Source organism: Macrotis lagotis, chromosome 6, assembly GCF_037893015.1.
Source record: "Macrotis lagotis isolate mMagLag1 chromosome 6, bilby.v1.9.chrom.fasta, whole genome shotgun sequence".
Lineage (NCBI taxonomy): Eukaryota > Metazoa > Chordata > Mammalia > Peramelemorphia > Peramelidae > Macrotis > Macrotis lagotis.
The window spans coordinates 96,789,377-96,814,006 of record NC_133663.1 but is presented as its reverse complement, the minus strand read 5'-3'; the positions used below and the strand labels follow the sequence as shown (position 1 = coordinate 96,814,006).

The 24,630-nt window shown below is 36.5% G+C and overlaps 1 protein-coding gene across 1 annotated transcript in view; it reads right to left on the bottom strand.

Annotated features, from left to right (window-relative positions):
- Positions 1-15,122, bottom strand: part of LOC141491139 (olfactomedin-4-like) — a 40,578-nt gene extending 25,456 nt beyond the window's left edge. Inside the window, exons 1-3 of the mRNA XM_074191768.1 lie at positions 14,952-15,122; positions 12,930-13,088; positions 6,413-6,565 (exon numbers count right to left, since the gene is read on the bottom strand). Coding sequence (XP_074047869.1) covers positions 6,413-6,565; positions 12,930-13,010 — 234 coding nt within the window. The 5' untranslated portion in view covers positions 13,011-13,088; positions 14,952-15,122. The remainder of the gene's footprint in view (positions 1-6,412; positions 6,566-12,929; positions 13,089-14,951) is intronic.
- Between the last annotated feature and the right edge of the window lie 9,508 nt (positions 15,123-24,630).

The window sequence follows — 24,630 nt, the reverse complement described above, 5'->3', positions numbered from 1 at the left end:
AGAATGGAAACTAATTTCTTCTTCTCCTTACTAGGACTGTGGCCTTGTTCTATTTCTATAATTAGCATGCTGTTGTCTATTGAGCTAAAAAGCTTGTCTTGTTTGTATTTCTATATCCTTCTCTAAACCAAGGATTCCTATGGATTTTTAAATAGATTCATTTTTTTGTTATCTTAATCAGTTAAGTCAATTAGATCAACCAAGCAAAAGTTGGATTTGGTTGTTAAAAACTATATAGACATCAGATCCACTGTTTTTTTTAAATTTATTCATTCCTGTATCACCAATTATCTACTCAACAGCTCTAGCTGAATGTTCTAAAAGCATCTGAAATTCAACATATCTAAAATGGAACATTTTCCCCCAAAACCTACTGTTCATCCATACTCCCTTCCTTCCCTTGGGTCTACTATCTTTTTTCCAATCACCAAAGTTCATTATCTTGAAGTAATCATATGCTTTTCCCTCTCCCATATCTAACAAATATACTAATCCCTTCTAATATAATCTCATTATTTGCATCTGTTTCCTTTCTCTCCACACACTTAGATGCCACAGTAGTTCAGTCATTTATCACCTCTTATGGACTATTGTAATAGCTTCTATTTTGGTCTCTCTGTTTTCATCTTTCCTCTTTCCTACCTTTCTTCTACCCAGGAGCCAAAATTATTTTAAAATAGATCTGATATCCCTTTTCTCAATAAATTGATGACTCCCTATTGTCTCTTAGAATACAAATTCCTCAGCTTTATTTATAGACCTTTCCAGTCTGCTTCTTTTTTATTATTCCAGACATAGTTCATAATACTTCCCTTCATTCACTCTAGATTCCAGTCAAACTGATCCATTTTTCCACAGAATATAAGTTTCTTGAGGGCAGAGCCTGCTATTAATTTGGTCTTTGTACCTCCAGGAAATAATACAGCACCTTAAATTTAGTACCACTTCATGAATGCATCAAAGCTTCTACTCAAGAGAAAATGAGAAAAAATATCCCTTTCCTTCTTTTGCAAAGTCAGGAGAATAGGAATTTAGATGTGATGTGTGTGAGACTTGTCTGATATTAGTTAGTTCCTCCCAAAGTGCTTTTTTTCTTTTTCTTTCTTTTTTTCTCTTTTTTTGCTATAAGAGATGAATTGCTGATTAGGAGGTGATCTATTCAAATGGAAAGTTATTTAAAAATAAAAAATTTTTAAAAATTAAAAATTGAATAAAAGAAAAACGTATACAACCGATCAGATAAAGATCAGCATATAATCTTCTCTTTATAAGTAACATTTATATATATATTTTAAGATTTATAAAGTACTTTACATATATTAAATAAACATTGCAAAATTTACATATATAAACAATCCTCATAACAATGTGAAGTGAGTGCTATTATTATCCTTATATTATAGATGAGGAAACTGAGGCAGATATAGGTTCAAGTCTAGATTCCAACATTTTCCAACCTTGTGATCTCAGACAAATCTTTTAACTTAGCAGTGCTCTGGGCACCTTCTAAGATTCCTGTTAACAGGATGCTTGCCAATATACTTTAGTAGAAGGGACAAAAACAAAAATAAAAAAATCCCTGCCTCCTCTCCCTTGCTGGTGATCCTAAAGTAGTGAATGTATTCTATTCAATATACATTTGTTTAGTAGAAAGGAGCCAAGAATATGGTGTCAAAGGACACTGGGCTAGAATGTTGGTCTTCTACTAAGTGATATGTGTGACCTCAGAGAAGTAATTTTAACTTTCTGTGACTCAGTGTTCTAATATATAAAGTGAAGAAATTGAACTATATGATCAAAAAGTTATCTATAGGGGCAGCTAGGTGGTGCAGTGGATAAAGCACCGGCCTTGGAGTCAGGAGTACCTGGGTTCAAATCTGGTCTCAGACACTTAATAATTACCTAGCTGTGTGGCCTTGGGCAAGCCACTTAACCCCATTTGCCTTGCAAAATACTAAAAAAAAGTTATCTATTATATTTAAATCTATGATCTTATAATCTTATAAAGCCACTACTACTTGCAAGAAAGGAAGGAAGCAAGCAAGCAAGGAAGGAAGGAAGAAGGAAAAAAGAGAAAGGAAGGATGGAAGGAAGGAAGAGAAAGAGAAAGGAAGGAAGAATCAAGGGAGAAAGAAACGAAGAAACAAAATATTTATATTTTATTCAGAGAAATACAACATGACCATATAAATATATAATATACATATATATGTATATTATATGTGAAATACCCCCCAAAAAATTAAGACAGAGTAAAGACCAGGATAGGACATCATATAAATCAGTCATAGAAAGGATAAGGGAAACATACTGAAAAGAAGTCAGTCTGGGAGCTAAGCTTTATTTATTTTTATTTTTATTTTTATTTTTTGCAAGGCAATGGGGTTAAGTGGCTTGCCCAAGGCCATACAGCTAGGTAATTATTATGTGTCTGAGGCCGGATTTGAACTCAGGTATTCCTGACTTCAGGGCCGGTGCTCTATCCACTGCACCACCTAGCCACCCTGGATCTAGGATTTAAATAAAACTAAGGAGATGAAAAAAATCCAGGCAAAGTTGTGCACAGAGCCCAATCCACCCCCAGCACATCTTGGGGCAAGGATGACCACTGGCCCTGCCCCTGAGGGAAAGAGAAAGGGCCAATGATAATGAGCCCCCTTCCAGGGTATGTCTGTACTCCTGGACACACCTAGTCCACAAAATCTACTTGGAAGGTTCTAGGCATAAGGAACAACTGGAACATTGGGAATACTCATTAGGGGGCAGAGTAACAAGTCTGAGGAACAAGTGGTTGTCAGGATTGACTGAAACATTGTTCATGAAGAAGAGGATGGAATCAAAGTCTGGAAAGGGAGGTTAGAGACAGATTATGCAAGACTATAAACTAGGCTAAGGAGTTTGCATTCAGTAAATTTGATGGCACTATTGATAAACCATGTGTCTGCTTGAGACTAAAAGTAATTTGTCAATGACTTTTGATAAAGAAGGCTAATACAGCGGAAATAGCATTGTACTAGGAGTCGAGAAATCTAAATTTCTCTTTTTAGCTGAGTCAGTAAATTGTCATGAAGCTTTGATCAGGACATTTAAATTCTGAGATATGATTTACTAATCTGTAAAATGGATTGGATAGCCCAGTGGATAGAGCACTAACCTGAAGTCAGAAAGACTTGAGTTCAGATCTAGCCCCAACCATTTATTAACTGTGATTTAACCTCTTTTTGTCTCAGTTTGCTCATCTATAAATTGGAAATAATAATGGCATCTACCTTCCAGGGCTGCTGTAAGGGTCAAATGAGATAATAATTGTAAAGTGCTTAAAATTGTAACTGTAGCTATTATCATCATCATCGTTAGTATTACTAACTGTATGATCCTAGGTAAGTCGCTTAATCTTTTTTTGCCTTCATTTTATCATCTATAAAATAAGAATAAGAATAATAATATTTATCTCCCCGAATGGGGCAGTTAGATAGCTTGGTGGATAGAACAGAAGACCTGGAGTCAAAAAGACCTGAGTTCAAATTCAACCTCAGAGGCTTACTTTTTGATCCTGGGCAAGTCACTAAACTTCTTCTTGCCTTAATACATTGAGGGAAGAAAGCAAAAACAAGAAATCGTTCCAGTAATCCTTGCCAATAAAACATCATAGATACAACTGAATAGCACCACCTCCCAGGGTTTTTGTGATTATCAAATGAGATAATATTTATAATGTAACAGGCACAAAATAGGTGCTTAATTAATAAATTTTCTTTCCTTCTAGTGCACAATTGTAAGTTATGATTATTATCGTAGCACAGCAGATGTATCTCTTTTTAGCCACCTACTTGCCTGGACACCCAGAAGTATGGTTCCATCAGGATCCACTGAAGAATTTTTCTCCCAGTCCACGACTGGTGTTCAAACCTGAGAGTTTTCCCACCTACTTTACTTTGCTTCCCTGCCAATTATTAACAAGGCAGCTGTTGCCTGCCCCGACTTACAGATTGGGAATTAAATGTCCCATATTCACGGATCTGCCAAGTTACACATTCCCCCTTAAGCAGCATACAGATTTCAAACTGTCCTTCACATTCCTGCCGGCAAGTGAAGACATGTAAATCATTAGCTTCCCTTATTTCAAAGCAAATGATTTTAACTGAAAAGATCTCTACCTAGGATTCTCCTCCACTTGTTATGTTTTTATGCATAACTTCTTATCTACTCTTGATTATGCTAGAATAGGGTTATGAATATTAATGGATAGAATTTATAATTTAGTGCTGTGCCTTTCCTGCTGATTAATTCAAGGACATTTTATTTCTTAAGAAGCTTGGCTCCTGGAGCAGTCAAACACATTTCGTGGACACCTCATTTAAACTTGGAATATTTATCTAGCAATTCGAGTTGAAAGCAGGGTCTCATCCTCACAATAATTTTATTTTAAAGGATAACTATGTTTGAAATTGAGGCAGTTGAGCTTAAAATTGCCAGGAAAACTTATTTTGAATCTTGCAATAAAACCACCAGATGGTCATAAATTAATAGTTGGATAAAATGGCAATACAAAATGTAAGCATCTTATTGCTGAGTCTTCACTGATGATGTATATGGAAGCCTTTTCTAATTGGCTTTTAAACTTGGCCAAGATGATGGGAGATGCCAAAATTGCCTTCTCTGTCATTTTTACATCAGTTGACTTCAAATTATCTTTTGCCTTATTCCTTTTTGGATTTCTTCCTTCAATCTCTTCTATGCTCAGCTAATCAGAGAAGAATATGCTATGCCTGAAGCACAATTCAGAGCAGTCACTGAGACTAAGAGGGTTCCATTGGTCAATGGGGCAAATCGGTGGTTCAAATTCCCAATGCAGTGTTCTCTAACTTCCTCCAAGAGCTTGGCTTATCTGGTCTAATGCACCAGTGCTTTCACTAAACAATTTATGGCTAGAAACCAATACTAGAGAAAAGGGAAAGAAAGGTAGGGATGAGAAGAGAAAAGAAGGAAAAGAAATGACACAGAGAGAACAAAAGAAGATTGAGCTTGGAGTAAAAGGAGGAAATTGAGAATAAAAGAAAATAAGGAAGGGACATGAAGACAAATTGGAAAAGAAATGAGAAAGAAGGCAGAAAGAGAAGAAAAAGAGAGGAGAAATTAAGGAGGAAGGAAAGGAAGAAAAAAGATTGGAGAAAAGTTAAAGAAAAGATGGGATGGAGAAAACATAATGAAACAGAGAAGAAAGAGGAGAATTGTAAAAGAAAAAAATTAAATGAAATAAGAGAAAAAAGTACAAACTCAATTCAGTAAAGAAAAATATAAACATAATAATGAAGGATGAAGAAGGAAACATAATCCTGAAAAAGAACCATAATACCCCCTTGAAATAGATGCACCAAGTGATTTTACAAAGTGAACATTTATGCAACACATCTAGTTTCTGTTTTCTTTATAGACCTACTGTCCACTAATGTCACTCTCCAGTGCTTCATCAGAGCATAGAGGTGACTCTGTGTTCTTGAAGGCTTCCAAACAGAGCATAAGCTCTGCCAAATCCTACAGCAGAAAAAAAATCTAGTACAGTACTGTTTATCTGTAATCTGTAGCCTTGAGTCTATGAACCCATTTTGGGGTGAAAAAAATTATGGGAATAACTGAAGATATCTAGCTTCTTTAGAAAAGAAAAGACTTGTGAGAAAGTGGGGGAAGGGAACATGATTGCTGTCCTCGAGTATTTGAAGGACTGTGTTTCAAAGGAGGGATTAGATTAGTTCTATTGATTCACAGAGGATAGAACCAGAAGCACTGGGTAGACATTGGGTAAAAAAAGTTAGCTGAAGAGCAGAAAAAAACTTCCTAAGAATTTGTTATCCAAAAGTGAAATGGGCCACTTTCAAAAGTGATGGGTTTCCCTTCCTTAAAGATCTTCAAGAAGAGGCTAGATAACCAGTTGTCGTTTGACTTTTATGTATGGTTCCTTTTATGTTCATGTATGTTCTTTCCACATATGGATTGGAATAAATGACCACTGAGGTCCTCAATTGTGTGATTCTCAGAAGGATAACAAAGTTCATCAGTAGGATCACTATTCCATTGGATCAAAAAAATTTTAACCACAGCAACTCACAAAAACTGTCTAAGATGGGAAGGAGCTTTCAGTTTGCATCAATAGAATCAATATCCACGGTGAAATCACAAATCCTTCAAGTATTAAAAACTATTGACCTGCATTTCTCATCCTATAAAAGCAAAACTGAGAACCTAATAGACATTCTGCATACCCACTCTATATATGTCATAAACATGGCCCCATGTTCTCACCTGGATATAAGAAGAAAATATTTCATTATAAAATATGTAGAACATTGCCCAGGTTTATTTATTTTAGCATAAGGAATAAATACTACCTTGGGATGTGGGAAAGGATACTTACTTTAGTCAGTTCTTTCTCAAATTTCTCTGTGAGAACATGAACTGTAATTTCCAAGTTTTCCACCTTCTGAACAGGAAAGGATGTGTCTGGCAGTTCCACTGAGCATGTGCAGATTCCACGGTCATCCATAGAACCATTAAAATTGGTGAACATCTAGAAAAAAAGATTCAGCACATACAGCTCAGAAAAGCTGACACTATCAAACTGAATGACAGATCCTCATTTATGAATAGAGTATTCAGACAAGTGAAGTTAAATACATAAATGAGTAGGATTAGAAAAGAATGTAACAGCTACTTCATTTTCACAGGTGAGAGCTAGATATTGACATAAGCAATGAACCAAAATTAAGGGTTAGAGAATTTTTTTAAGGAAAATCAATAGTTTGTACTAAAAGAGTGGCATTGTATTTATATAAAGAAATGAATTTGCAGGTAGAGGACTTGAGATCCCTCAAGTCAGATTTCTTGAGGGTCCTTGAAAGTGACACCTGCCTCTGTTACTGACCCCCCCCCCCAAGACAAGTTACATCATCCCTCAAGATCTGGGTTTTCTCCCTTATCAAATGACAGATGTCACTTAAATGCCCTACTATTCTAAATTCCATGGTCCTTATGAACTCTGGGGAACACTGGAGAAAATCTTCCTCCTCTACCCAGAGAAGGAAAACCAGGATGCTTCTTTCCCATCCAGTAGTCACAGCTGACCCAGATAGATTAGCTCAGTCACCATTATGGTGTAGACAAGAGGAAATAACAGTAGATTTGGATTTGAATCTGCTATTTACCAGTTGAGGGACTGGATAAGTCATTTAACTTCTCTGGAATTCCATGTCCTCATCAGTAAAAATGGGAATATTGTTCTAAATAACCTCCAAAGTTTCTTCAAGTTTAAATTCTATGATCCCATGATCAAATTCTGCCATAAACTCCCCCCATCTAATTGAATAAAGCTCTTTCTTCTTCTCTTAGTAAAATTATTCTCCAACCAGTCCGTAACTACCTTGGCAAGGAAGAAAGAGTTTCTAATATTTAGTCCCAATCCCATTAGCTACAAGTTCCCCGGAGCTCCCATACTTCTAATTATATTTGCTTCTCAAATAGAAAATGCAAATATACAGGGTAGCTACATGACTACCTCTTGGTTGTCTGATCCCCAAATTCCAGGGACAGTGAAATGTGGATGTCTTTGATAAGCCAGGCAAGTAAGTTGAAGAGCTATATAAGAGGGTGCTTTTCCAAGGCCAGTTTAAACTCCTCAGTGTTTAAAAAGAAGGGGAAAAACATATCTTCCTCTATTATAGAACTGAATATAACTTGCACAGATCTGGAAGTCAGAATTCATGAATTTTTAAGGTCAATTATACAACTAACTTGCTATATGATCTCAAACAAGTCATTTCTTTGGGTCCCAATTTCTTCATCTGTCAAATAAGAAACACACTGAGTGTTTGTCAATAGTCCTAGTGGTCTGACACACTGAATTCTTTTTCTTTATATCCTTTGGAAATATGGGAATTGTATATCCTTCTTCACACTCTACCAGCTCTACCCCTACCTTTTTGGTTTTCACACTTTGCAATGAAATACAGAGGGGGAGAATACAGAGTAGGTTTTCATCTCCTACACACCTGGAAAAATGCTCAGCTAGCACCCCTCCTAAAAGGATGGACAACTGAGTCAGCCATGTATCCATAGGAAAGAAATGGTGTCTAAGTTTGAGGGGAACCTGTTTACAGAAAACTAATTTAAATATATATATATATGTATGTATATATATACATATATATATATAGTTTCCTTAAGATATCTAGGTTCAGTTAATTGCAACTGCATATTTTTCAATGACAGCTCTTCTTTTGCCACTTTTTTGTCCTCTTTTGTGCCCCAATTAACATTTTGACTGCTATCACTAACATGATTATGAACCACACAGTCCTAGAAATTCTACTTCTGACTTGAGCATTCCTTGACCTTTGCAATGATATCACCTGCCTGAGTCATCAGGAACTTCTGCTATGAGTTCAGGGCTCAAGTCATGGGATATTGGCCTGAAACAGCTATTTTTGAGTCTGAACAGCAGTGAACTGCAAAGTTTGAAGGGACTTGCGCCCCACAGCTCAAGTCTCGGGAGGTCATCTGGCTGCTGCTGTGATTACACGCTCTGTGTATTCTATTTCCACCACCCACTGAGACTCCTGAACAAGCCAGAACTAGATGACCCTATAAACTAGACTTAGTCTATCAGGGGCCTCTGGGCCAATTCAGCTTCCCAGAAATTGCAAAGACTCTTTAAAAAATTCTCCATGTTTCTGAGGCAAGCATAGCACAAAATGGTATTTAGATCCATTGTACTTTAGTTTAGCTAAAAGTGTAACATTGGACTCAGTCTCCATTCTATGACCACTATAATAGGGTGTAGGCATTGAAAGAAAAGCAGATTTCTCCTGGGGGAAGGACCAGGCAAGATGGGCTCCTGGTGAGAAGCATCTTCCCCATCCCATCCATGGAAGAGTGGGTCTGCTCCATGTGACTCAATTCATAGGATCCTCATCCAGGCAGGATCTTATAATCCTAAAAAATTAGAAACTTGGCAGACAAGCCATAACCTCTTGGAACCAGCATTGTATTATCTGTCTAAACTTGAAAGAAATACTCAAGTTCAAAGACATTAATACTTTAGCTATGGGGAGTAACATGGCAAGAGATTTTTGAAGAAATTACATCATTATAATAATTCCCTAAAAAAATAAAAGAAGGGGGAAAAAAGACAATTTCAGATATAGTTTGACCAGGGGAGGTTAATTAACTGAGCAATAAGGTGTTAGACTGTACTTCCCCTTCTCTGGGAAGTTCTTTCAACTCAAGAAACTGTGGACATCAAGAAGACTCAAGACAAACATCTAGAAACTACTAATGACTATACTCTCGAAGCAGACCTGAAAGGCATGCAAATGGGACGTTTACCTAGCACCTCTTGCCTAGTATAGTCAGCTTGCCAGCTTCTATCTTTGGGCTTGTCATCGGTCCATCATTCTGGGCTGACTACAAAGTGGCCCATAAATTTGATCCGTGTCTCCCAGGAGATATATTGCGGCCCTTCAAGTTCAAAGCTTATGATGCTAATGGTAATCACTTGCTCTGTGTCTAGTGCATAAAACTTACTTGAATGGAAAAACTGAACTAAAAGTTGAAAGAATGTTCTCCTTTCCCTCTGCATTTGGAAAGACAGGTGATTTGCCCCTTTCCCAAGGGCAAAAGGGAGATTGGGGACAGTGCATTACAAAATGGTGGCATTACCTACTGCCAAATTACACCAATAGAGCAGACAGTATGGTACAGAGGAAAGAGCCCAAGTTCTGGAGATGGAAGACATGAATTTATATCCTACTTTAGATGTTTATCTAATCTGTGTGACCTTGGACAAGTCCCTTCACCTCCCTCAGGATCATTTTTCTCATCTCTAAAATCAGAGGGTTTGATTAGGTAACCCCAGGGATCCCTTCCAGATGTACATCTATGATCCTGTGCATTGAATTCCTATTCCATCTACATCAATGGCTGAATTAAATAAAGCATTTAACCTCTCTGTATCTGTTTCCCCATGTACAAAATAAAGACAGTAATAGCTGCCCTAATTCTGTAGGATGAGCTCCAGGGAATATAAATTACCTTGAACTCCCTAAGAGATGGTCCTAAGATACATTTTTTTTTCAGCTTTCAAACTACTGGTATTGAATAACTGAATGAATAAATAAATAAATGGAAGAATATATGGATGTATAGAGACATTGGATATCTTAAAAGTCTAGGGAGTATTATGTTTGACAACACCTGCCAAGTAAACTTTAAAAGCAAAATGTTTACTATTATTTTCAAAGGGCTCATCAGACTTGAAAGTGCAAGAGAAATTATAAGAACTCAGTCTAACGTCTTAGGAAAAATTAGTTTATAATAGGCCGACATCTATTCTTAACAAAGAATAGGTGGAGAATGCCCAAAGATAACATAGATTTAAAAGTTGTTTTATCTAGTAGGAATAGTTTTCAGTTTGATGACAGGATCATGTATCAGGAGTCTGATACTGATTTATCAGAGAGAGATAAGTAAACTAGAAAGAAAATTAAAAACTCAAAGCACGATGGACCTGCAATTTCTTATCTACATTCAAATCATTATCTCCTTGACATCTCCACAGCAACCAATCAGCATTTTGGATTCCTCTGCATCCTGACCCACTTCTATCTAGCTAAGGGAGCCGACTCAAGTCTGACCCAAATGGTGATATCTGATTGGCTGATGAAGAGGGCTGATGAATGATTCATGTTCACTTTCCCCTACAGGAGAAAAAAACAGCAATGAATGCTAATCATATCCAAAAATATTTTAAGGACATGTATTAAAGAAGAGCTCAGATCAGAGCTTGGGCTACTAGGAATTATTGCCTTGTTTATTATGCTTGCACTTCTAACCTTTATGCTTGGTAAAGAAAATGGTCCTTTAAAAAAATAACCACTACCATTCTTGTATATACTCCCTAGGGAAAAAAAAAAGATGTACTAAGAGATCTTGATTCCTTCCAAACCATGGTTTATTAATACCAATATTTTAGTAATAATTAATATACAAAGAATTTCATTTATTTCTTCATTTCTATGAGTTTGTAATCTAACCTGGACTCTTAATCTTTTGTATGTCTTGGACCCAGCATGAAAAAGCTTTTGGATTCCCTTCTCAGAATAATATTTTTCCTTGCATAAAATAAAATCAATTATATTGAAATATAGTTATCAGAACATTTTTAAAACAAGTTCAGGGATCTCAAGTTAAGAACCAATTATCTTCTCAGAAAACAGCATATATTGTTTTAACATCATTGAATTTGGATGTCAGAAGAAATGAGTTCTAAATCTGGCTCTGCTATTTGCTACCTGTCTGATTTTTAAATGTCATTTCATTCCTCTAAACTTTAATTATCATGTCTGTAAAATAAGAAAGCTGGGCTAAAAGATTTCTAAGATCCTTTCCAATTCTAAGTCCCAAGATGTTGGGGATGGAAAGCTGCTATTGACCCACTAGCTAGTCTCTATCACATTCTACCCCCAGTAAGATCCATATAAGATAGACATGAGCAACTGTCCTTAACCTATAAAAAGTACTTGAAGAGAAAAATTATTGCTATTACATTGATAAAGTTAATTTTTTATGTTCCATTAGAAATGTAACAAAGAATCAGATATGGGAACAATAAGATCACCTACTATATTTATCCATTAAATTCTCCCTCTTAAGATAAGACTCAGGTATATGAAAATTGTCTTAAAGAATATACAGATTATGTTTATTCTGTTTGGCCCCAGGAGGCAGTAACAGGAGCTGGAAGTTGCAAAGAGGACAATATGGGCTGAATGTTAGGGAAAACCTCCTAATAATTGGAGATTTACAAAAGGGAAATGGGCAGCCTGGAGATGGGACAGGATCCCCCTCTGTGGAGATCTTTAGAGGAGAGGTTGGATGAGCACACATTAGCTCTCTCTGTGAGTCTGATGGCATAGGAAGTTCTGAAATCTGTGATTGTGTGATTCCTCTCCAAGTTCAATGATTTTTAAGCAATGGGCACTTCAGGAGATGGACCAGCACAGAACAATCCAGGACTCATGGAGAGTTCAAGTTGGTAAGGAAGTTTTTATTCTTGTCCTTCATCTTTTCTTTCCCGCCACCTTACTTTATCCCTCAAAGGAAAACTAGGATCTCCCTGTATCCCATTGCACTACCCAGTCCTCTAGGAAAGTTTTAATTGTAATTTTACAAAGTTTTACAGTTTACAAAGTTTTAAATGCAACTAATGCTATGGAAACTGATAAAGGATTGGATTTCAATCAAAATATGCTTTCAGAAATACATCATCTAATTATTTAGGATGGCTCCAGAGTTAGCAGATGAGAGACTCTCTGTGCCTCAGTTTCCTTCTTTGTACAAATGGAAATAATGATACTTATAGTACTTACCTTCATGAGGTTCTTTTCAGGTTCAAAAGAGAATGATAGTTGTGAATTTTAAAGCACAATATCAATATCAATTAATAGTAGTAGTAGTAGTAGTAGTAGTAGTAGTAGTAGCAGTAGTAGCAATTAATGATAGTTTCATTAACAGGAAAACAAATGTTAGTGAAGAGAAGATGTTATCTTGCATAACAAGGGTGATAGTATTCTACTTAATTCTACTTTGAGGGCATTTTAAAGGGGTCCCTGATGCTTTCCACTGGGGTCACTCTTGAACAGGACCTAAGACATGGAATAAATACCCCTTAGGGTAGTATTTCTGTGCTAGCTGTGTTAGTGAGGACAAATCATGATTCTTTTATGGAGGCTGCATGATAAGCAAAAAGTCAAAATTATTTTTGCAATCCCATAAGACAAGGTAATTGTGAACTATTATTTAGAAACTAAGAGAACAGAAAGGAAAGAAATTAAAATGGATGAGAAGACTGATGGTAAGGATTCAAGGATTCTTCTTACCTCAGAGAGTAGCTTCCCAGTGGTGGGAGTAGTCTGCAGGTGCAGGAAGGCTAGCAGGAGAGCTAGGCCTTTGGTCTTCATCTTGCCTTCTTTGCTGTATTAGGCAATGTTCAGGAAGAAGTCTGTGGAGTCTTTTTATAGTATTCAATGGGAATTTCCCTAAGAGAGAAATTCCTCTGATCATGTGATTTATGGTCACTTCTCAAAGAATGGCACACACACACACACACACACACACACACACACACACTCACACAAGGATATGTATGACTCATGGTCCCACTTCTTAAATTAGTAGTATTGCACACACCATACCAGAACCAGTTATCTCCAGTTATCTCAATATTTACAGTTTCTTGGAAAATGCAATATATGATATCCAGACCTGTACTTTGGGGAAAAAAAGACTGGATCAAAACAGTTCCTATAAGTAAGGACCCACTTAAGGTCACATGAAGGAAAGACAACTATCCATCTTTTCTATTCTAGTATTTTGTCTCATTGACAGTCATCTGTTATAAACGAAGTATAGAAACACAATAAGGTTCACCAGTCAGTAGGTGCCCCAGGTGCCCTATGCCAACCATTTTCAAATGACTAAACTCACATGAATATCCATATAATCTTTTCCCTGTTGGAAGATATAAAGAGAAAGAGCATCCCAGGCATGGTAAATAGCCAATTCAAAAGCTCAGAGATGGATGATGAGAGATGGACAATGAAACCCAAATGGCTAGATCATATGGAAGGGAGTAAAATGTAAGAAATCTGTAAGATAAGATGAAAGCAGGATGCAAAGATCTGTTAAATGTCAAATAGAGGTGCTTATGTTTATGCTTATAGAGGGACTAGGGAGCTATGGGAGTGTACTGAGTAAGAGGATAGTATAATCAGATCTGAGCTTTTGGTCATATTGGCAGCTATGAAGTAAAGGCCAGCCCGCAAAGTACTTTATACACATCATATGAGTTTCACAATCACACTATTGAGGTGAATGCTATCATTACTTTCATATTATAGATGAGAAAAGCTAAAACTAAGTGACCAGAGCAAATTCTTTGAGGTGTCCAAATAGTACTAAGGATAAAATTGCCTCTTCAGACCAATGGATGGATATATTTTCAAAAGAACTAGAAAGAAGAAATCTGTCCTCCCTTTCCTGAGTTCCAATGCTCATCTCCACAGTCTTATTAGTACCCTTCTCCCATTTCAGCAGGCCCTACTTTTAGGCATCTCTCTGTTCATACCCTTCCTTTGCAATACCTTCCTTGTACCAATAGAATATCACACTTATAAACTGATTGTTGTTCAGTAGTTTTAGTTGTATTTTACTCTTCATTACCCTATTTGGGGTTTTCTTGGAAAAGATATTGAAGGTGTTTGACATTTATTTCTTCATTTCATTTCTTATAGGTGAGGAACTGTGCAAGTGACTTGCCCAGGGTCACACAGTAAGTGTCTGAGGCTAGATTTGAACTCAGGAAAATGAGTCTTCCTAATTCCAAACTTGATATTCTACCCATTCCACCATCTAGCTGCACTATTTATCTATAGATGGAGTTAAAGTTTACAAAAGGCTTAACAGCTATACAATATAGTTAGATAAGGAAACTGAGGTTAACAGGGTTAAGTAATAAAAGAAAAATACAATTAGGAGGTAGGAGAGACCTAGTCATGGTTATATTATTTACTAGATAAAGGATTCCAGAAAAATTCCATTCATCTTCCAGGGCATCAGTTTGTTTCCTTAATAAAACTAAAGTTATCTTATCTGCTGAAGATGAGGAGATGATAGCTTGAACTTCCTTTCAACTCTAAGATTCAGGAATATATAATTCCTTTTTAAGTAAATGGAGAGAACAACCCTGGGCCTCCCCATATATTGCCTGCTATATGAAGGAGATTGCTGATCACATAGAGTCCTACTCCGAGTGAAAGTATTATATCCTGAATTTGTTTCACTTATTAAGGTTGGGGAATAAGTGCTCCCTAAGTATGGTTAGGAATATCTGGTCCACTTACCAATGAAATCCTCCTCTTTATCTCTAGTTCCTTCCACCATTCCTCATATGATATGGACTCCAGTATCTTCATTTTCCTTGTTATCCTTCTCTGGAGATGAATTTTCCTCTTATCAATGCCTTCTTAAAAGATGGGACCCAAAACAAAATATATAATTGTGAATAGAGTTGGAACAAATCAAAATAAAGACGGATGACCGATTCCTTATTCTTGAATGCTATAACTCACCTAATGCTGTCAAAAGTTGTATTTGAGTTTTGGGTTTGTTTTTTTCCATTGCACATTTTGAGGATGCTTTAAACGCATATTGAACTTATACTAAAACCTCTATATTTTTATGAGGTGAGTTTCATAATTACCACATCTCTTCCATTTTATGCATGTGATATTGATTTTTTCAGCTTTATTCCTATTAAATTTCACTTTATTAGATTTAACCTAGTGTAATAGATTTCTTTGACTTTTCCAGGTCTCAATTTCCTCCTCAGTAAAATGGGGATGATTCTTTAAAGCTTCAGAGACTGACCCCATAGGGTGATTGTTATTCTCAAATGTTTGGTGAATGTAAAGTGTAAAAATGTAAAGAGGGTTAAGACCGAGGTGCTGAATATAAATGTCAGCTACTATCAAGGAAGGAAATGGATAGGAATAATGACACCTAAAAGGGTTTTTGGGAAGGAGAACACTTTGTTATCCATTAAATTAATTTTATACATTAAAGCACTAAGATTCAATGCATTGTTTTTATGAATAGTGGAGTAGTTCATTCACCCTTTCTCTTCTCTATCCCTCTATCCACAGACCACAGACATACACACACACACACACACACACACACACACACACACACACACACACACACACACTACAGTACTATTCTAGTCTAGACAGAATGATCCTCCCATTAGGTTTAATGGTAGTCTTCTCTCCTGTTTTTCTTTACAAACTTGAGAATAACACTCTAATTTATTCAGTAGCCATAGAAGCATGAGAGCAGTGGTGATGCCTGGATAATGAGATTATTAATAATAATGGTTTGATCAGTCCCTCTGCAAATACCTTTGTTCTGAAGAAACAACAGATCTGCTAGTTATTACCTGACTCGGAGATGGGAGAAAGAACTCAGAGATGGAAATCAGAAAGTGTATGATTTATAAAATATATTCAGAAACTGTGTTCTCTCCAGTGTTAAGGCTCACATTGAGTAATGGGATATTCCACACTTGCATCTTATGGGGAGGATTTTGTTTTCATACCATTTTTTTAAATGGGAATATCCCAAAATTTCATTTTACAAACTATTGCAACATATAGGGAAATAGTTTTTGCCTCATATCAAGTGTGATCCCTGAAGTGTTGACACAACCAAAAGGAACTACATCCTTGTACTTTTGAAAGAAATATGTAAATGTGTTTGGAAAATCTAGGTTTGATGTCATCCTCTCTTCAATTTAGTTCTGCCCCCCAAAACTTCTACTCCATATGTCATCAAGCTAGATATACATTTGTAAAATATGATTCAATTAAACATTTATCAAGTATCTACTATGTAGCAGGCACACACTGGTTGCTGGGGACATAACAATGTAAAATTATGTAGATCCAAGAAACTTATAGAGTAATGAGGGGGCAGGGAGAATATAACATGTATTTGAATAAATGTGATACAAGATAGAGCATAAAGGGATATGGCTTATCCTATAGATATCTAATTTTAAAAAGAAACTCCCCAAATCTGTTGCACTGTTCCCTCTTCAGAAGCAACCTAACTTTTGCATTACTACTATAGGATTATATGATAAAAAAAAATTTAGAGTTGGAAAATCCTTAGAAGGGAGAAAGGAAAAGGAAAGGAATAAGTATATATTAGGTGCCTCCTACATTCAGGCGCTATGTTAGAGCTTTACAAATTTTATCACATTTGATCTTCACAACAATCCTAAGAGATAGGTAGCATTAATAAGCCCATTTTACAGTTGAGGAAACTGAGTTAAGTAGCGGTTACGTGATTTGCCCAGTATTAGTTAAGTAAATTTCTGGAGTTGGAAACTCGGATCTTTCTGATTCCAGGACTTCTGCTCTATTCACTGTACCACCTAGTTATCTAGGAAAGTTTTGTATTCTATTGCTTGGGCAAGGTCCTTAACCCCTTTAAGTTTGTTTACTTATCTATAAAAGAAGGGTATATCTGTGTCATTATTCATGAGATCATGAACATAATAATCATATCAGCATAAACACATAGACATATGCCTTTGTTTTATTTTTTACCCTTCATAATATAACAAACTCACTTTTAAAATTATTTTATTTTTAAGTAAATCTTTTTTCCTTCTATAGCAAAGCCATTAATATTGGTCTACTCCCTAGGGTTATTAAGAGAATAGCTAATAGAAATAATTGGAAGTCATTGTCCAAATGGGGGGGAAGCCATAAAAAATACTTATTTTTAAGAAATGGAATTTCTTAAATGTGGAATTTAATTTCTTTAATGTGGAATTGCTGCTCAGTGGTTCAAACCAATGATCCACCCAAGCATAGAGAAGTGCCTATTGGCATTTTCTATGCCCTTAGAGGTCAGGACAAACCTTCCAGGATAATGAAATAGTTTCAGCTTCAACTAAAGTATGTCTTTTTGACAAAAAGTTCAACAGCATAGACAGCACAGGCTTATCTCTAGTCATAGGTATTGCCAATAGCCAAAGACCAATGCTACCAATATAATCTATGTGGTAAAGACCTGAGTGGTAAGGTGGGAGAGCAAAAGATTTGATGAGTAGCTTATTTTTCAGTGGATAAGTGAATTAATTCTTTTAGTGAACCATTTTTACTTAATTTTAGAGGCAAACAGACTAATTCCAAAATATTCATCTCCATAGGGTTGTCCATGATAGAAGGCTAGACCTTGGGAAGTTGGTCCATAATGAAGAGCAGAGAGCTGAAACTCATCATTACCCTTTAAGTCAAAGAAATAAGGATATATAGAATCATCTTAGTATCCACACAAGAAATTAAAAAATAGTCAAAAGCAACAGAGTATCCAGAGGAGTTTATCCCATAAATATTGAGTGGTTATACAACAGGAATTATGGGAATGACAACTGGACCATATGAATTAAAGATTAAGTTCCTTAAGTCCAGGTACTGAAAATATATAAAACTCAATGAAATGATTAACTGGACATGGAATTGATATGGTGAGATGTAATGAGCTACCCCTCCTTGGAGGTCTTCAAGCAGAGCTTGCTTCCTTTTATATGTTATCTTCCCAATTAGATTCTAAGTTCCTTGAAGTTAAGGACTGTCTTCTACCTTCATTGTATTCCTAGTCCTAGGGAAGCTAGGTGGTAGAGTGGATAGATTCAGTGCTTTAGATTCAGGAGGATGGGGGTTTGAATCCAACCTCAGACACTTACCACTTACTAGCTGTGTGACCTTGGACAACTCACTTAATCCTGATTGCCTTATATACTGGGCCATCTCTAGCCATCTTGATTTCATATCTGGCCATGGACCCAGATGGCTCTGGAGGAAAAAAGTGAGATTGATGACTTAGCACAGCACCCCCTCAATCAAATTCAATTCATGTGCTTTTCATGACATCACCTCCCTGGATGTCACGGTCTTCTTCAAAGATGAAGCAGGGGCACCTAGGTGATGCAGTGGATAAAGCACAAGCCCTGGAATCAGGAGGGTGAGTTCAAATTTGACTTCATACATTTAATATTTACCTAGCTGTGTGACCTTGGGCAAGTCACTTAACCCCATTGTCTTACAAAAATAAAATAAAATAAAAACAAAAATGAAGAAAAAAACATTATTCCTAGTGTTTTGGACAATGCTTAGTATATAGAAGGTCCTTAATGAATGTTTATTGATTGATAACTCTTTGTTAAGTAAGTCAACTGGCAGGAATCCTACTCTACTTTGAACTAGATGACCACCAAAGAGGCTTTCCACCATGAAATTCAGTGTTGCTCTGGGGAGTATATGTTTGCACTGGCACTGGATCTCATTAGATGAGAAAATGAAAGCATCCATCGAGGTTACACATGTTCTGCCTGATCTCAAATGCAACACAGTCTCCAGATCTCAGATGATCAGGAATTTGAAAAGTTCTTCAAATAATGGATACTCTGACTGTTGAATTCCCCATAATCATTTCTCCAAAAGTCCAGTAAAAAAACGATAGGAAAAGTTCTTTCCAATGTCCTTTGAATAAAGGAGCATTATGATTGAGTATTAAATCGTAAGGGATTACTTTTTCTTCCTTATTGCAGAGAGGAAATGTCAAATTAATCCCAGGTGGGTCACTTTTATTATGTTATCAGTAGATTACTAAACAAGGAATTTCCAAGAAGAAAAAATATTTCCTTATTCATTGACTTTTGAACTGAACAAATACTGATATAATCTTAAGATTTTATAATACTACAATACTACAATTTTATAATACTACAATACTACAATTTTATAATACTACAATACTACAATTTTATAATACTACAATACTACAATTTTATAATACTACAATACTACAATCTTAAACAAAAGGTTATTTTGTCCATCAAAAACCCAATCTGTTTCCAGTTCACATTGTTCTTTTATTTTATTTTAAAGGGTGGAGGAGGAAGGAACATTGGGGCACCATATTTAAGGTGAAAAGAACTGGGACTAAGGTGTGACATTCATGCTGTGTGGTGATGGACTTGGGGGCAGAGGACTTGAATATAAATTCTTGCCCTTTTACTTACAACCTAGAGAACTAAGTGACTTCACATCTGTGAGCCTCCATTTCCTCAACTGTGGGATGGAAATAATATTACCTGCATTATATAATTTGTAGGATTCCCATGAAAAAAGCATATCATCAACTCTAAGGCTATAACATTAGTAGCATGACCATTATTGTTTATTTTTATGTATCTATGATCTCCTAGACTTGAAGACTCCCTTCACTAATGCAAATTGCAACCCATTCATGTCTTCTCATCCTGTGTGATTATGGATGGAGTGATTATGGAACTAGAGTCAGAAAGATCTGAGTTCAAATCCAACTTGGGATATTTATGAGTTATCTGAAGGCGTCATTTAACCACTGTCTACCTCAGTTTCCTCATCTGTAAAATGGGGATAATCCTAGCACCTACTTCCCAGGATTGGTGTGAGGATAAAATGAAATAATATTTATAAAGTATTTTGCAAACCTTAAAGTATTACAAAAATGTTAACTATTGTTGTTAGTCTCCAATGTATGACAGAATTTATTCTAAGGATTTTTATGTTTTGTGGGTACTAGTACAGTATCTGGGTTCTCTGAGGCCAACACAAAATTCCACTCTGGTATCTCATTATGGTTGAGATAAACCTGAGCTTTTGAAGGCTCTAGAGAAGCTAGAAGAACTTGTATCAGTGACAGAATTTATGTGCCTGGCTAATTTGACCACAAAAATCCATGAAACTCACAACTACCACTATTGCTGCCACTGCCACCACCACCGCCAATATCATCATCTATTGTGCCATCAATATATCAGCCTCAACATCACAAAAACCTGGATTAAATCCTATTACTAGCTCATACTGGCTGAGGGACTAAGCAAGAACCTTGTCCTGTGCACATCCAAAGGCACTAAATTACTAGTATGTGTGTCTTGGTAAAAGGAGATAACACCCTGGAAGTTTCCCTCCCCAATGCAGTTAATTCTCTAGGGCAAAAAGAAAGATCATTATTGTTTAGTATTTTGTAGTAACACTACTATTGTAACTTCAGTTGCACTTGCCATATGTGGCTTTTGTAAGATGTAGACATGGTTTGCTGCTGCTTATCCTTCGGGGTGGGGGTACAGGAAACCAGAAGGGTAGCCTTGAAACAACTTGTGGGGAGGAAGAGACAGAGAGACAGAAAGACAGAGAAAGAGAGAGAGAGAGAGAGAGAGAGAGAGAGAGAGAGAGAGAGAGAGAGAGAGAGAGAGAGAGAGAACACCTTGAAGAAATAGTCAAAGTTGCCAACACTAGAAATTATTCAGGGTGAGGTAAGATTCTGTATTTTCACTGAAAACTAAAGCCTAATCAGTTTATGAAATTTAAATGTTTGAGGTATGCCAAGAATAATATTCTGAGAATTTAGGGAGATATAAAAAATGCATTACAAAAAAAGAAACTGTACTTTCCCTCAAGAAGCTTATTGTCTTGTTGAGGAGACAGGACATAAAGGATCAGAAGAGCTGAAGCTGGAAGAAATTTAGAGATTACTGTCTTTTCATTTTACGGATAATAAATAAAATCATTCACCCCAAAGCACATAGCAACACAGGATTCCAATCAAAGTTCTTTAACTCCAAACAATATCTTATAGATGCAAAACAAATTAAGACCAATAGAACTTTTGAGCCTGGATGGAAATGAACCAAGTTCAAATCAATCAAACAATCACTGTATAAACATTTATTAAGTCCTATTTTTGTGCCCAGTGCTGGAGATACAAAAAGAAGCAAAAGGCAGCCCCTGCCCTACTTGTGATGGAAAATGCCATCCACATCCAAAGAAAGAACTATGGAGTCTGAATGCAGACCTAAGCATACTATTTTCCATTTTAAAATTTTGTTTTATCCTTTATGGGGGGGGGGGGGGTTTGCCCTCTCATGATTTTTTGTTCCCTTTGTTCTGATTCTTCTTTCATAACATGACATATGGAAATATGTGTAATATAATTGCAGCTATATAACCTATATCATATCAAGGAAGGGGAAAGGAAGGGAGGGAGGCTGGAACAAAAATGGAAAACTTAAAACTTTGCAAGAAAAGGAATGTTGAAAACTATCTTTTCATGTAGTTGGAATAATAAATAAATTTATATATATGAATATATTATTCCAATATTATTCATATATATATGTATATGTGTGAGTGAGTTGAGTATGTGTGTGTGTGTGTGTGTGTGTGTGTGTGTGTGTGTGTGTGTGTGAGTATAGGCTAGGCAATGGGGTTAAGTGACTTGCCCAAGGTCATACAGCTAGGTAATTATTAAGCATCTGAGGGTGGATTTGAACTCAAGCCCTCCTGACTCCAGGACTGATGCTCTATCCATTGCACCAACTAGCTGCCCCCACATCAGGTTTTCCTAGAGAGCATCCTGTATTATTTCTTATGGCAGAAGAGCATTCTATCATAATAAATACCACAGTTTGCACTCTATCCACTGCACCACCTAGCCACCCTAATAAATTTATATATTCAAAAAAAGACAGTCCCTGATCTAAAGGAACTCACAATGTAATAATGGACTGTGTAACTGTGCAACTGTGTAAAAACAAACTATGTAATACTCCTGACTCACTTTTTAGCAAGAAAATCATGGACTAACCTCCCCAAAGCTTGTTTTCTCATCTGTAAAATGGAGGTAACACTTGTACTATCTACTTTACCTCACAGGTTAATATTAAACCTAAAAGCACACATCAAATATAATTTACATAGCAGTTTATTTTGCTTAATTTAATTTTTGTTGTTGTTGTTGTTATAAAGGGAGTTTCACTAAGTAAAGAAAGGGGAATATCTTCAGAAATTACTATAATGTAAAAACACACCATAAACAAATGGGTTTTTAATTAAAAACCTTAAAGTTCTATGAAAACATGAGTTCTTGCTATTTTAATAGCAATTCTAAAAATCTGTTTCGTATTTTGCCTTCCTTTCTCCCCTAACTCAACTTCTGGACAAGAAATTTCAGGCCTATCATATTTTCCCTTTTATTAGATTTGCCTCCAAGTCTGTTCCCATTGTAAAAAAACATCCTAATTCCTTATTCTCTTTCGCTTGATGTACTGAGCAAACTATACATTGTGAATGGGGGTCAAGAAGGCCAATGGCTCATTTGGCCCCAGGAGACCTAATTCTATTTCCAACTCTGATGTTGGGCCCTCAGGCTCCATGAATATACCAAGATCTTTTTTCAACTGATTTTCCACTGACTCTACATAAGGCTCCACATATCTACAAGGACAGAAAGGGAAGATCTCCCAAGACCCTTGGGGAGACTAGGACTACGAGAAAACTGCACAGGAGAAATGTGCTAGGGAATATCTAAAAAGTGAATTTTTACAAAAGTTGCAGAGATCTGGAATCTGAAATCCTAACACTGTCCCTCATTAGTTAAACTATTTTGGACAAGTCATTTAACCTCTCTGGGCCTCAGTTTTATCACTAATGAAAAATAAGGCAGTTGGGTTTAGATGAGCTTTAAGGTTCATTCAACTCTAAATCGTATGAAGACTCATAAAGCTTAGAGAAGGAGTTTGGTGTCCAGTCTTTTCAGGCACAATCCAGAAGTTTCTGGCTCCATCCAGTACCCATCCACCTCTAGAACTGTTTAGAATGTAGTTCAATTCAACCAGTACTTATTTGAGTACAGAGGGCTAGGGTGGAAATATATAGCATACACACATTCCAGTTCAGCCTGACCTAGGAGACCTGAATACAAATCCTGTCTCTTACACTTACTAGCTATAAGAAAAAAAATTGTACATATACCAGAAAAGTCTGTGGGTTAAAGGGGAAAAAACAGATTTATCTAAGTGAGATTTTAAGTTCTGAAAGGTTTAGTAGGTAGGTAGGTAGGTGGGTGGGTGGGTAGTTAAGTAGGTCATTGTCCTCCATGTTCAAAGAAGGCCATAAATACATGATGACATGACACACAGATAATATTTCTTATAGTGAGGGAGTTGCGCTAACACCCTTCTCACAACCTTTTCCAGAACCATTTCACCCCTTGACCTGATTTGATAGAAAACAGGGCTTCTAGTGATGTCTGGATGCTGCCAAAGTCCTTGGTTTATGGATATGGTTACCTCCCATGTCAGTGAGGCACCGCAGCACTCCAGCAAAAGTTGGGCATAACTCCAGTAAGGTGATTTTTTTTTTGGCAACAACAGAGTATAGCTAACCTGTCTCTCAATGCCTAATCATCAGCATGGAAAAATTTACAGTTTTTGACAATGTGATCTCTCAATGGTCTAATAACCATCAGTAAGGTGATAGATGTGTTCTACTCAACTCTATAATCATACGCCCCCCAAAACTCAAAGACTTTGGTTTCCCAGAAACTGCCTGAGGGGGTCATAGGAATAACTCATTGAATCTCAATATTTATGATTAGAATTAGGAGAGTATCTGACCATCTTCATCTGATCATCTGGCTTTTGTTCTTGATTAGTGAAAATACTGTCAAATGCTTTCATTCTGATCCATCTTGCTCTGGTCCAGGAACCATGTCTAGCAACCCTATAGGAATATCCCCATCCATCCCTCTTAATCATGGTCCCAGTTCTGAAAATCAACAAAATAAAACCAGAGTCCTATTCCATTATTTCTAGCTGGGGTACCCAGGTAATTCAGGATTGCTTGAAACTCTCCAATTTTTTTCAAAGTAAAAATTTTGGACTCTGTGGGACCCTCACGAGAATCAAGGAGGCACTGAGTGGCAGGGGCTGGGACAGGTGGCTTACCTCACAGCGGACCACCAACTCAGTCCTAGGATCTAAACTTACAAGCTTTTAAATAGAAGTTCCACTAGTGGATATGGAATTATCTCAACTTCTAGCATCAGATTTTCCCTCCAATGGGTCCTCATTAAAGGATTTAAAATGTACTCATTCTAATTACAAGACCTTTAAAGAGT